A 14436-nucleotide genomic window follows, 5' to 3' on the forward strand; every position below is an offset into this window, starting at 1 on the left:
TTTATACCGAAAAGCAAAGGAAAGCAAAAAGAAAAAGATTAGTAGCAGAAGGATGTAAACCTCAGAGATTACGTTCACAGCTCTGGTTGGCTTTTGAAAATAATGAATCTAAGACGAAGCTGTTGCAGGACATGCTAAGAATTTATCAGCCGGTTATGTCCGTTTGTTTAGTGCATGTTTTCCTTGGTTTTAATTTTCAGGGTTTTTTTTTTTTTTTCCCCTGTGACAAAGGTAAAAATGCAAGCTCCAATTAAAAATGCATCTTAAACAAACACAATGGCCTCATTAGAGCGCTACTCATTTTCAAGTATTGATCATTTTTCAGAGGCAAGCTGTAAGTGGCCTTTAATATTTGATCACGCTACTCTTTGAGGTGTCTTCTGCAGGAAAAGGGCAAAGTAAGAGGTGCATTCTTGCTTCGGTGGACACCTCACTGCACATCATCCATCTGTTGGGTGCTTCACTTGCTTAGGATCCAGATATAACAGCAGCAACCTTTACTTTTAGGGAAATAGCCATGGCAATCTGGCCACAACTGACCAAAGGGTGATGCTCTTTGCAAAAACAATGACCTCTGATCAGCAAGAGGATGCTGTGGTTTCATTATGACTTTTGTGGACTGTTATCACTTGCACCTTAATCCATTTCTAAATAGCACTGGTACGCCTGACGCTCATCAGTCAGCGGATGATGTCAGCGGTGGGCGTGGCCTCAGTGCATTTCCAGTCCCACGACCACCCCAGCTGACCTCAAACTCCTAAGCCCTTCCCTCCGTACCTCCCCGAGAATGTGTGGAAAACTTTGATTTGTCCCCTTACGTACCCGTTCGGTTTGACAAAGCTGACAGAGAAGCGCCTTGAAATTTACATTCACGTGTTGCACGTGTTCATTTAGCACACGCTTTTCTCCAAAGCGACGTACGAAAGAGCGCATCACATCGGCGGAAGATGAGATTCGGATGCGGACAAGTCATTCCGGAGCACAGTCCGTTTGTCGCATACCACAGCATGCACCAGGATACGTTATACGAGTAGCTGATTTTTTTTTAACGACCTTTAAATTATGATTAAAAGGAAGAAAACCTTGGTCAAAGGAAATTAATCCATTCACAGAGCATGCAGTACCTATATCAACCGGCTCCGGGGCGTTAAGAGATCGGGGGCTGCGCGATCATCATAGGAATGGCGCGGAGCGTTTCGTTGGGTTCCCCTTGCGAGTGAGACCTTGTCACTCAAACCGCTCTCCCCTGCACAATCCCGACCTCATTGACAGGCAGGAGAAGCTCTGCACTCTCAAACACTGAAGAGCGGAGTACAGGACCCGGCCCTGGTGTATACTCCGCATCCCTTACCGTGCCGCCGCCCCCCCCCGCAGTGGCCACAGCTCTTCTTAGCTGCATGTAATATTTAACAACTCTGTTACTCCCCTCGTCCGCTTCGTGTAGCTCCGGCAGGCCGGCCCGTGGCAGTAAGCCTTCTCTGCTCTTCAGAGCCGGGAGCTGTCTCGCGCCATTTATTTTCGCTCTTCGCTAGAGCGAGAGGTTGAAGCCAACGGAGGCTAGGGAACGGGCTCGAGTCCCAGTAGAAGCTCTGCGCATGTAACCTTGACCCGGATGCTTAATTTGAACTGCTTCCCTAAACATCCCGTTGCACGAACGGGTGGAAAGACGTTTCGCTGATTTTGCTATTTTACGTGGAAATTTTAATGGAAAGTATGCGCCGAGCTACTGAATAATTAAAAGGACTAATTTGATCCACTTAAAGAGTCGTTATGCGTTAATTCCCCCTGCCACAAAAGCTCCAAGTTAAGTGTCACATTTAAGCTTTTAGCAATTAATTAGTTGTAGAACGTACAGTAATTAAGCCCAGGGAAGAAGAACGCAAGTTAAAATAGCTAAAAGATGAGCGCGGCGGTCCAGGCGCGGAGTTTGCCGCCTCGTGTTGTGACGCGTAGAGCTTCTTGCCGGGGGTCGTAACGCTGGCCTGCGTTGTGCCGTGGCGGACCCCGCTCCTCCGCCCGCGCCGATGACTCACCGCAGAGCCCCGTCGGCCCATTAGTAAGAGCCTCCCGAAGCTTTTAGACGCACCAAAGACATCTGCTGACGCAACAGCCCTCTTGATTTAGGGGAATATGATGTGGCCTCCGCAGAGGTTCCGCACGAAAGCCATTATCAGCCTGTGTGGCCTGTAAATTATTCAGTTTTACTCTTTCTCATGTGCTTTTTGTCGCTGATTTCATATGGCCATCTAAATACATCTCTTATTAAATTGTTTACTGATAAATTAATTTGGGTATTTGCTTTTCCAGCCCACGTTAACAAAAATCAGCGATGGCTGGATAGCCGAATGGTTATCTTGAGTCAGCGAGAAGTCCTTAGTGTTTTTTTAGCATCGTGGGATATTTGTATGTACGGGATTATATTGAGGATAACATCTCGAATCGTTATCATCACCAAGTGGGATGCGCAGGCAGTTTTGTAGAAACGCGAATCTTTCGACTTGTTTCAATGATGAACTTTTTGGTCTTGTCAATATTGCACTTTCTCATAAAAACAGAAGAATAGCTGGTGGTGCAATGAGTAGTGCTGCCTTCTCACAACAGCCAGGTTCTTTGGGTGCAGGTTTGAACCGGGCTCAGTTTGCGTGTTCTCCCCGTGTCTCTGTGGGTTTTCATCCGGGTGCTCTGGTTTCGCCCAACAGCCCAAAGACATGTGTTTCAGCTGGATTAGTAATTGTAAATAGCTTGTAGTGTGTGAATGGGTGAGTGACTCTGTGTGTGTGTAGCTACCCCGGCATCCCATCCAGAGCGTATCCCCCCTCAGCCTTGCTCCCGGTATAGTCTCCAGACCCCGAAAACCCTGACCAAGACAACCATTTACAGATGCTCCTCTACTTACGGTGGTTCGACTCATGACTTTTACGAAGTTGCGATGGCACGATAGCGATACGCATTCGGTCGAATCCGTACTTCGAATTTTGAATTTCGATCCGTTCTCGTGCTTGCGATATGCGGTACGACGCTCTCTCCCCACGCTACGTGATGGCAGCATCCACTCAACCACGCTCGCGGTCTCCGTAGCGATCACGCCAAAGAGTGTAAACAATACTGTGTTGAAAGCCTTTTTTTATTTTGTGTTTTCGCATCCCATCATATCTACTGAACGCCCAAGTGTGTCTCCTGCTTAAATCTGCCCAGCTGTAGGCTACGGTCAGCGTTCTGAGCACGTTTAAGGTAGGCTAGGCTAGGCCGTGATGTTCGGTGGGTACGGTACTGCATCCTTTTTCCGCTTACGATTTTTCCACGTAATACGAGTTCATCAGAACGTAACCCCATCGTTAGTCGAGAAGCATCTGTACTGAAAATGGTTAGATAAAGTAACAATATTGAATTTTATCAATGTGTTGCAGGCATCTTTTGGAACGAATGTCCTCATTAAACGCTAATATTTTCCAGTTTCACGGTAAAAATACGTTTTGAATTAGAGAAATTAGGGGAAGACGGAACAATTTTGAACGTTCTCTGAAAATGGCCTGAAGTGATTGCTGTCGTGTTTGAGTCTGGGTGTGGAAAAGTTACGTGTGACAAATTCCGTAGGGAGGGCTTTTTCCGCAGTCCATCTATAGGTGTTAAAGTTTCATGCTTTGCAGGTAAAGGTGTTACTTGGATGACATCAGACCTGGTGGCCCAATCTGCGTGCCTCTTTCTTTGTCTCTCCCCAGTACAAGCAAGTGGAGCAGTACATGTCCTTCCACAAGCTGCCGGCAGACTTCCGACAGAAAATCCATGACTACTATGAGCACAGGTACCAGGGGAAGATGTTTGATGAGGAAAGTATCCTGGAGGAGCTGAACGAGCCACTGCGGGAGGTGAGCGACTGTCCGGGTTGGGTTCAAGCTGGGCGTAAAAATGCCCTGCTGAGAGGTTCTGTTGAAGGACTTCTTGGAAATAATACGCAGCTTCATCTGTCGGAAAAAATTAAGCTCGATGCGTTGGAAGCCGAACAAGGCTGCTAGGATAACGAAACACCGGCACGGAGGGATTTTTTTGGTGCCTGTCAGCTCAGTTTAACCCGAGTCAGAACCTGTTGCTCTTCATCTGTTGATGTCTCTCGTTCCGTGCCGGTAGGAAATTGTGAACTTCAACTGCCGCAAGCTGGTGGCCTCCATGCCCCTGTTCGCCAACGCCGATCCCAACTTCGTGACGGCCATGCTGACCAAGCTGCGCTTCGAGGTCTTCCAGCCGGGCGACTACATCATCCGCGAGGGCACCATCGGCAAGAAGATGTACTTCATCCAGCACGGGGTGGTGAGCGTGCTAACCAAAGGCACCATGGGAATGAAGCTCTCGGATGGCTCCTACTTCGGAGGTATCGCGCAGACCAGTTTCAAGCTCCCAAACGGGTGCTTTTACATGTTTCACAACACAGCGCTTGCAGTGTTTCCTTCACCGTTGTCTGTATCTAGAGAACCTCCCTTGGCTTCCACCCAAAGATTCTGGCAAGCTCTGAAGCGTGGCGATCCACTGGGATCCAATGGGACCTCTGAGTTCAAACCTTGATTCCAAGTTTTAGTCCTTGCACACTTTAAAGGGATTTGGTACGGAATGCTGTGGAATATTTCTTTAAAAACTGAAATAAGAAAAAGCAATGACAAATAAAATAATAAATTAAAGTGTTAAAATAGGAGCGTAGTGTACTGATTAGAAGTGTTGCCTTTGGATCCGAAGTTTGCCGGTTCGAATCTTGCCTGCTGCCGTAGTACCCTTAAGCATCGTATTTATAGTTGTAAGTAGCTTAAGAGTATATGTTGCCTTGGAGAAATGAATAAATGTAAGTGATATGATAATAATTCCTTCATCGTTTCCAGTAATTTGTGGCATTGCATGAAGAACATTAAAAATTATTTTACTTTAGTAGTTTTTTTCACACTGTACACCTTGGGGCCATGCCATTGTGGATATTTGCAGCTGAAACAGTGTTCCTCTTGCTCAGTTTTATTCACTTGAAAATGACAGCTGCAGCAGCTTAGAATAAAAAGGACATCAGCATCTGGACTCCGCACGTAACTTCGTCCTCCAGCAAACTTTCGTCCCAGTTTCGGAGAGTCTCTCCATCGCTTGTCGGAGCCCCGAAATCAGCACCGAACCGGAAAAAGACCGTCATTTGTGCGGAAAGCTCGGGCCGAGGGGGTCGCTTTGTGAGCGAATCCTTTGCTGTGAAGCAGACTTGCCGACAAAGGGATGTCACAGAAGCGACCAATTAGCAAGAGCCCGTGGAGCGCTCTGAAGAACTATGACGGCGAACTGTAGAGCCGACAGCAGGGCTCATCGGCCGGGATCTCTTCTTCTGACCTTACAGAACGTTGAGTGCCCACGGGCAGGTGCGATCGAGACGCCTCCGCGAATCTCCGACGGGGTCGCCGCGGTCCATACGTTGCGCAGCTGCAGACGTCGAGAGGGCGATGACACGTCCTGTCTTCAATCTGCTGACTCCTGTTTTCATATAGCGTACAGCTCGCGTAAATACACAGTCGCGAGCCGTGCAATATTCCTCGTGCCGAAACCTGGCCGCGTCCATTTTTCGCATCGCCTCGTTACCGCGGTGAGAGCCGGAGAGGCCCTCCTAGAGAACAACGGCAAAGCGCCTCGATCGTATCGGATTCGCCACCGTGAAATTATGACAGTTCCAACACCCTCCAGGGGTCCTTTTGACCACAACGCAACATTGATCTTCTTAAGAACGCAGAGCAGCGTATCAGATGCCGGAGAAATAGGTTTGCCGATTCTATCGAGGTCCTGTTAAAACTGACCGCTCGGAGAGAAAAGGTGCTTTGCGACCTTGAGGGGAAACGCTAATGCCGAGTTCGGCTGGGAGGGAACTGCCTGTCGTCGTGCTTAATGAAGAGGTTTTCCTCAAATTATTACTCACTTGTGGAACATCCTTTGTATGGTTTAATAGTGTGTGCAGGCAGCTGGCGGAAGTCGATCTTTTACTTGACTGCGCTTCTACTTAATTGCCTCGCCTCTCGCATCCCTGCAGTCTGTGGGCCGCCTGCCTGCCGGGAGAGCCGACCTGCCGAGTTATTTCAACACGTAGTGACAATGTAAGCGTGCCAACAGTAGCGGTGAGCTCCGGGTCCGGCGTCACCGTGAAGCCGGAGCGCGTTGCCGTCAGACAGGCAGCTACAGGAACGAACAGACTACCGAGAGTTTACGCTTAAACGTCAATGAAAGGTGCCCCGTGCGCCCCTTGTTAAAGCACTCCGGCTTTGTTCGGAACACCAACCTCGAATGGCCCGATGAACCACCACCCTTAAAGAAACAGGGTCGCCCATTAAGATCGGTTGCCTCTATCCTTGGACCGGATCGCCGTTCGTTCCTCTTATCTGGGACTGGAGCTCGGCCACGTCCCCAGGCTGGATCCATAAATGAGGGAAATGCCTATCAGCTGACCCAGGACCAGTTTGCGTTATATTGTCAGAGCGTAAGTTCCTTAGGAATGAGCAAAGGGTAGGTGCTACCCTTGACTCACCTGTCAATTTAGAAACGGCGAAAAGGCCGCTTAACTAACGTCAAGCTCCCGTGAATCGATAACGCTGCTTGAGGTCCGCGTCTTTTTCTGCCCGTCACGACCAGGAAGCCACCGACTCCAAAGCGAATGGCGCTACTCTTAGATACGGTGCAGCCCGGAAGGCGTGTTGGAAAATGTCAGACTTGTTCCTTAACTGATTGGGCCTCGGAAGGCGTTGAGGAACTCGAGTACTGTTGGGAGAGAACAGTAGGGAGAAATGACAGCAGACGTTAACTCATCTGTGGACGTGGAGAGACGTGGGGCAGTCCATCGTCCCGCAGTCAAGTTCTCGCAAAGGCGCTTTTGAGTCCCGGACAAACTGTCGTCTCTGCAGATGTGTCAGACACCATCTTCACTCAACCTGACTTTAAATAAGACTGCGGTCGTATGTTCGCTGCCTGTCGGTAAACTGTAAAGGAATCCTACACGGAGGGGTGTGCACAAATGGATTCTGTTTTTTCATGGTTCACAATTATTTTTACAGTGAAGAAGGAATTTCTTGAAGAACCGGAAGGGGTTTCAGAGAGACCCTGCGGTAAAGTGCCTTCATGCAGCCTCAGTCTCATTCCTTATTTAATCCATTGTTCCACCATCGTGAGGGGGTGCGGTGGCGGGTCCGGGGTTCAAGTCCCGCTTGGGGTGCCTTGGGACAGACTGGCGTCCCATCCTGGGTGCGTCCCCTCCCCCTCCAGCCTTACGCCCTGAGTTGCCGGGTTAGGCTCTGGCTCGCCGCAGTTTCAGACTGCGTGTGTCTTCCACCATCACATCCACTGCATGGGATTCACCACATTTCTCCTTTTTCCCATCTTTCTTTTTTTAACGAAACAATGCTTAACCCTTATCCGAGGGTCCAAGAATTGGTACCCACTCGCTAGATAGACGCACTACCAGTACAGCTCGGATCGAATACTTTGCTTGAGCGTTCAACTAGTGCAACCTTCCCCCAATGCTGCTCCACATCTCGATGTTACCCTGCTGATGTGTGGGTCATGAGCACATCTAGCGCTTTAAAGGCTTTGTTTCTCACAGCTGCAGCTTGTATGAGGTTCATACTGTGGTGTTCAATGAATTTACTCTCCTACCAAGTCCTTGGCTGTAATTTGCCATTAAACTGCAGAAGAATATAAAAAATGTCTTCAACCAACGGCCTGTATTGACAACGTAACCGTACCAGTTTGTGACGCTGGAATAAAATGACCCTTTTGCTACATTTTTCCTTGCCTTCCAGAGATCTGCCTGCTGACCCGGGGGAGACGCACAGCCAGCGTGCGAGCAGACACCTACTGCCGCCTATACTCTCTCTCAGTGGACAACTTCAACGAGGTTCTTGAGGAGTACCCCATGATGAGGAGGGCTTTCGAGACGGTGGCTATCGACCGGCTCGACCGCATAGGTGCGCCCTTCCTTCGCTCGCTTCACACGACACAGGGACGACCGGCTGGCTGCGCCGATGTCCAAGGCGCGGTCCTTTTCCATCCAGTTGTTTTTCTTCGCAAGTTTGACAGAAATCTAAAATGTGCAACGTTCAAACACTGAAACTACCGAACAGCACGGACTGTGCGGGCCGAAGCGTAATGGGGTAGCCATTTATTTTGCAGTATTAATTGTTGTAAGCATCTCACCCTACCAGATTTCCAGGGGACCTCTCCCTGCCGTTTTTCAAGTGATTTATTTCCCAACACGACATTATGGGAGCAAGACATATACAATGTTATTTCACAAAGGGAGACAATAGACATTATAATTATATGAGGGTTTAGTTACATGTAATTGCCCAAATGGATCCTGAGAGAGGTGTTTTCACTTACGGCTGTCTGTAATTGCTTATTCATTTGTGGACGACTCCTGGATATTAGAGGAGGTGCTGAGGGAAGCTCCTTTAGGTCAGCAGTGTGTGTTCTCATTTGAAATGATTTACAGAAGTGGTCCATACGTAGTAGGGGGCGTGGTGGCGTAGCGGCGTAGCGGGTTTGGCTGGGTCCTGCTCTCCGGTGGGTCTAGGGTTCGAGTTCCGCTTAGGGTGCCTTGCAATGGACTGGCGTCCCATCCAGGGTGTTTCCCCTCTCCCTCCAGCCTTACGCCCTGTGTTGCTGGGTTAGGCTCCGGTTTGCCACGACCCCGCTTGGGACAAGCAGTTTTAGCAAACGTGTGTCCATATGTGTTTATATTAGTTTAGTTCACTGGAGGGGAAACCATTAATTAATTACCTTCATCCTTCAGAAATCAGTTATCAGCACATGCCTCTGGAAATGTGTCTGATAGGAGTTTAATAGATGAGCTTTCTGTTGAAACAGTTTGTTGTGTTGTTGACTCCGGGTAACATTTGCACTGGGAATGCACCTAGTGTGTGTATATTTAGACCCTGCTGTATAAACATTCTGCGTATACGCTGTGTAAATTATTCGCCAGGACAGTGGCACCCGGCCCCGCCCTCCCCCACTCCAAGGACAGCCTCATGCTGACGTCACGCAACGTCACGTTTCTCACCTAGGAGGTCTCCAACCCCAACCTGCCAGTTGTTGGCACAGCACTTATATTCCTCAAATGAATATAAGAATTAGAGGCATGTGTTTACACTAATTTACATTTCAATTCATTGAACTGATGCTTTTGTCCTCGCTCGTGGTCCAAGGCAACTCACAATGTCGGTTATGTTTGTGAACCAAGCTAATTACAATCGTCTACTCAGTTACACAGCTGGTAACTTTTACTATGTCACTTCAGGGTAAGTACCTTACTCAAGGGTACTACAGCGGGAGTTGGAATTCAAACCCGGGTCACCCCGATTGCAATGCAGCGCTTCTAGCCACTGCGCCACTTGCTGAACCCGTTGCCGTTGACATCGCCGACTCGTTTTTAAGTCGAAGGTGTGGCTAAGAGATTCAGAAAATATTTTTTGCTTTAGATAAGTGTTGGAGACATTTATTCCTGAGAGAAAATGCACTACAACTGCAAATGCGCCATCCTGCCTGTACCCGGGTGAGTTGGAGCGTCGCATACGCAGTCGGGTGGACGTTTCCGTTGCGGCGCAGTCTCGGCCTGCCACCCAACGCTTGGCTCACGCTGCAAAATGACACGTTTATCTTCGCAAAAGTAATAGCATACTGGAGATATGGCGTTTTTGAGGAAGTCAGGAAACTGTTGAATTTTTTTCCCTCAACCTAACAAGAGTCTGGTACTGGCAGCGGCCCCAAGAAGAGGCTGGAGTGCCTGTTTCTTAAAAACGTCTTTGATAAATGGGCATTCCTTTGGATCCCTTGCCTCTATGCAGAGCAGAAAAGCAACAGAAAAGCAGAGGGAGCCCATAATTAGGAGCCGGGCTTTCGCCCTCTCCGTCGCGGAGATGAGACGAGTCTCAGATCTCGCACAAGAGGAGCCGGCGTGATATCCTTGGGGGGGAGCATTCGCTGCGGACCGGTTCGGTGCGGAGAGGAGGACCGCCAACGCAGGGCCTCAACTCGCGGCGTTTATAACGTGGCGTGGAAGAAAGCTCGATGCCGATCCTTTACGAGAGCCTGGCACGTGTGTGTTTGCGTGTTTTAGCAGAGGGGAGCCTCGCAAAGTAATACGTGTTCAAATAACGGTTACAGGTCATCCTTCAAGGATCAAGATTCGTCTTCTCATCACCCGTAAGGAAGCTCCGTTCCCCTGACGGCGAGCTATTACCGACATTTAGTAGCCATCGCAGCGTAACAGTGAAAGCTGGTTAAAATCCATGCCGGCATGCAATCCTGCTAAGGTTTTATTCTCCATGCTGCAGTCTCACTGAAAGAAATTCCAAACGTAGGCATTCCTCGGATATAAACACCTCTTTCGATGAGGTCCTACAATAGCTGGGACAGGGGAAGCCCAGTGCCGGAAAAGAGAACATATTAAGAGTCATGAAAAATATCGGAATGACTGGCGCGATTGCTGTGTAGTTAAGCGGTGTATTTATGTGAACTGATTTGTTAATATCACCCAGATTTCTCTGCTAACAACATGTTTCTACTCTATTACTCGACAGGGAAGAAGAACTCAATTCTCATGCACAAAGTTCAGCACGACCTGAACTCGGGCGTGTTCAACAACCGGGAGAACGAGATGATACAGGAGATAGTGAAATATGACCGCGAGATGGTGCAGCAGGTGGACCTACAACGGCCACGGGCCATGTCCATGACTCCGCCCATGCACGGGGGCATATTTGCCCCACCGGGACAGCCGCAGGCCCCCTCGGCCATAGCCAGTCTGCAGCAGGCTGTGGCCATGAGCTTCTGTCCCCAGATGGCCAGCCCACTGGTGGGACCCATTGGCATCGGCATGCAGTCGCCCAGGATGGTGCGCCGCTTCCAGGTGGTGCAGAACCTGTCCAGCCCCATCACAGCATCGCCCCTTCAGTCCCAGCTGGCGTCTCAGCCGCAGGTGCCTGCTGGGGCCTTCGCCTCGGCCATCTCCAGTCCCCCTGTGCAGAGTCCGCTGGCGACCGGGGGAAGGACATTCCAGTATAGCTCAAGCCCTATGGGGGGCCTGTCGGGATCCCAGCTCTCCTTGGTCCAGCAGCGCGCCGCCAGCCCCACGCAGCGCCCCACTACGCACAAGAGCACCCACTCCCTGCACGGAGGCAGCCTGAGCCAGGATGCCAGGGCACTGTCCGCATCCCAGCCCTCTCTTCCCCATGACGGAACGCCACCGGCGGCGCCCAGCCTGCCGCAGTCCACCCGGGTCTCCTCCACCTCCATCGGGCCCCCGCCGGCCCAGTCCGGCACACCCGGGCCCTCAATCTACAGGCCCGCATTGCCGCAAAGGGTAGTGCTGCCCCACCAGATGTCGGTGGGGTCCTTCACGTCCGCATCCCTCGCTGGCGCCGCGCACGGGGCGGGGACCGCTGTCGGACTGGGCCAGCTCGACTCGGCCCACTCGGCGCCCAAAAAAGATTCCGTAGTCAGCCTCCCCGAAACAGACTTTGTGAGATCCAGGCTTTCGTCCAACTTGTGACGGATCCAGTGTGCGGCGCAAGGATCCGCATGCTGAGGGATCGGTATTTTGGTAGCCTCGAAGGTTCTGCCGCCCCTCCCCTTCTCCCGGTCAAACCTCGAATCTGACAACTAGAATGTATGCTGACTGACCGCTGACTGGGAGAAAGGGGACCGCGGAGAGATGCACCTACCTTTTGGAGAGGTGAAAGATTTGTACTCTGCCCACACACACACACACACACACACACACACACACACACATATATAATAAAGCCCTGTAGATACGTAGTGGTAGCACCTGGCCATACTCTGCCTTTAATGCCTCCTTCGTTTGCGTTCGTTACTGTAAAAAGAGACGAAAAGTGGAACTAAATATCGACGACAAACAATATCAAATCCAAACAATGCAAACTAGCGAGAGCTGGGATCACAGGAAAATCAGGGACCTGCTTCAGATGACAATGAAGAAGTCTAATGCTTTGCTCAAGTGTTTTCGCGTGCCCTTTTTCTGTAGGAACTTGCTATATACTTGGGTGTTCTACTTATTATGCTATAATATTAGTATTGTTTTAGAAAAAAAAAAAAGAAAAAAAAGCTTATAGTATTTTAGACCGCTGGTCGATCTTAAATTATTGTGTAAAAAAAGGAAAAAAGGGAAAACCTCAGTTAGTTGAATCTTCAGTGTATTTTCGCCAGACCAAAGTCGAACTTGAACGCGACGGTGGATCGCGTCTGTATCGGACGAGAAAATCACAACCGGACTAGAAAAAGAAAGTTATACCACTGGAAAGAAACGACGACGAAAAAAAAAAAGATTAATTTAACTGCCTCTTTTCCTACTTTTAAAGCCATATTCTTTGTCCGCGTGTGTACGCGTCCGTTTCGTTCATCCTGGCACGGGAAGGAGAATTCATTCTTACTTCTGCAGATTTCCTTTATACCTTATCGTTTTCGGTAGGAAAAATGCAAAGCCTTATTAAATTGTGCGTCAGTGGTTTCTTTTTACTACATAATAGGAAACGTTCAAGCAGGCTTAATTTGTCCCACCAGTATTTGTGGATAACTCCATATTGTCCCCCAGTATCAAGTCATCACACCCCTGTACAGAAAAGCTCTGTCACTTAGTCCAGTATCTGTATCATTCCTAACCTGCTCAATATATATGTACAGTGTAGTGATTTAGTACGAATGTGAAAATACTTAGTAATTTCTGATTCAGGGGCATATGGATACACTTAGTTTAAAATATCTGTGGAAAAATTATGTTTGAATATATAGTTCCTGACGATAATCTTTGCTTCAGCACATCGGCATATGAAAGTCATACCGTCCTGGTCGCTCACCGAGGAACATGCATGATTAACGAAAAGGAAACCCTTGGTCTCTAGCCAGGTTCCAGCCAACGAAAAATGACGTCTTCTCACTGGCGTAACGCGAAACGCTACGCGAAACGAGCACGTGCGTTTCGTTCTTCGTCGTACCAGCGGAAAAAAAACTCTGCGCAACGTGTAGGCGTTTATCGTCTTTGCGCCGACCGATCACATTCCCGGAACTGCGGAAATCCGTGCTGCTTCTTCCGATCATCTAAGAAAAATCGAATCGGCACTTACGCTGTAGTGGCGGCCTAGATTTAACCCAGCGAAGTTCACTAGCGTAGTGCGTTCAGATGCATGATGGATCTCGTAAAGATGCCATAAGGGCCTCGGGGTCGGTTTCCGCTCTGGCTGCGGTTTGGGGTTTGCTGCGCCGGAGAGCCGCTTAAAGCCGGCGATAAGATACGGCGTTACGGGGAAGCGCGCCGCCATGCAGCATGCTTGTACTGCTGAGCCAGACGCACCGGATCCAGGCTCTTTACGCTGCACGCGCACACAGCATCTGTCGGGATGGCAAGAATACGAAAATGTGGCTGATATTCGTGGCGTTTGCCTAGAAGATTTAGTCGTATTCGCTCAAGAAAAAAACTTTCGAGACCAGTGAGCCGGGAAACATTCGCTCAGCTTTTAGGAAGCGAGACAGAAATAACAAAGTGACTTTTGACTCGACTCTTAATTCGCACCCTGCTGAATCGGCTTCGTTCGGCACACATCACGCCGTGTTAATCCGGTCCAATTCCAGAAGGGCAGAACGCTGACAAAATACAACATGTGTCTAATAGAAGGTAGAAGAAGTTTGCCAAGAAATAAGAGGTGATCTTACATACTGGAATGAAATTTTCAGTCATTACCGTCCCATCTAAGAAAAGTCACGTTTGGAAACCGATTCAACGTTTAGCTCAGTTCATTTATTTTATTTGTTTATTTTTAATAAAATAGTAGAATCCAGTATGGTGACCATATCTGTGCTTGGTTTTCCAAGGATACATCGGCTCTTTCTTCTGGAGCGCTCCTGCCACATCGAACCTCTACTGTTGTGAGATCTTTGTCCCGAAAGCGGAGAAGAGGGTTGTTTCCGAGACTTGGCAAGATTTACGTTTTAGAATAAATGAAATAAACCCGATATATTACTAGCACACTAAATGCAATTGGTAGAAGCTTTATCCAGATCTAGAAGTTAGACGCGAAGCTCTGCAATACAAAGGAAAACCTCTCCGGCCGCCTTTCACGTAGAACGTGGCCTGAAGAACTCGGCTCTTTGGTCCTTTAGTGACTATATCTTTATATTTATTAACGAATTAATTTTTTCATTTATCTGAGGTTGCAAAAGTAAATTAAAGAAATGTTTAACCGATTAGATTTTTCTAATTTCATTTTGAATGGCTGTATTTATTTAATGCCCACTTAAATAATCAAAGGAGTCAATAATATGGAGGAGTACAGGCAAGTGCAGACTAATTTTTTTATACACACATATATATAAGTGCACACGGACATACATACATAGTATATAGAGCTATATATATAGCGAGAGACA

The 14436-nt window shown here is 48.6% G+C and overlaps 1 protein-coding gene across 1 annotated transcript in view; it reads left to right on the top strand.

Moving 5' to 3' along the window:
• hcn2b (hyperpolarization activated cyclic nucleotide-gated potassium channel 2b) overlaps nucleotides 1-11771 on the top strand; it is a 51016-nt gene extending 39245 nt beyond the window's left edge. Inside the window, exons 5-8 of the mRNA XM_029255001.1 lie at nucleotides 3720-3866; nucleotides 4126-4366; nucleotides 7797-7961; nucleotides 10575-11771. Coding sequence (XP_029110834.1) covers nucleotides 3720-3866; nucleotides 4126-4366; nucleotides 7797-7961; nucleotides 10575-11545 — 1524 coding nt within the window. The 3' untranslated portion in view covers nucleotides 11546-11771. The remainder of the gene's footprint in view (nucleotides 1-3719; nucleotides 3867-4125; nucleotides 4367-7796; nucleotides 7962-10574) is intronic.
• Nucleotides 11772-14436: the final 2665 nt, after the last annotated feature.

The sequence above is a fragment of the Scleropages formosus genome, chromosome 9 (assembly GCF_900964775.1).
Source record: "Scleropages formosus chromosome 9, fSclFor1.1, whole genome shotgun sequence".
NCBI lineage: Eukaryota > Metazoa > Chordata > Actinopteri > Osteoglossiformes > Osteoglossidae > Scleropages > Scleropages formosus.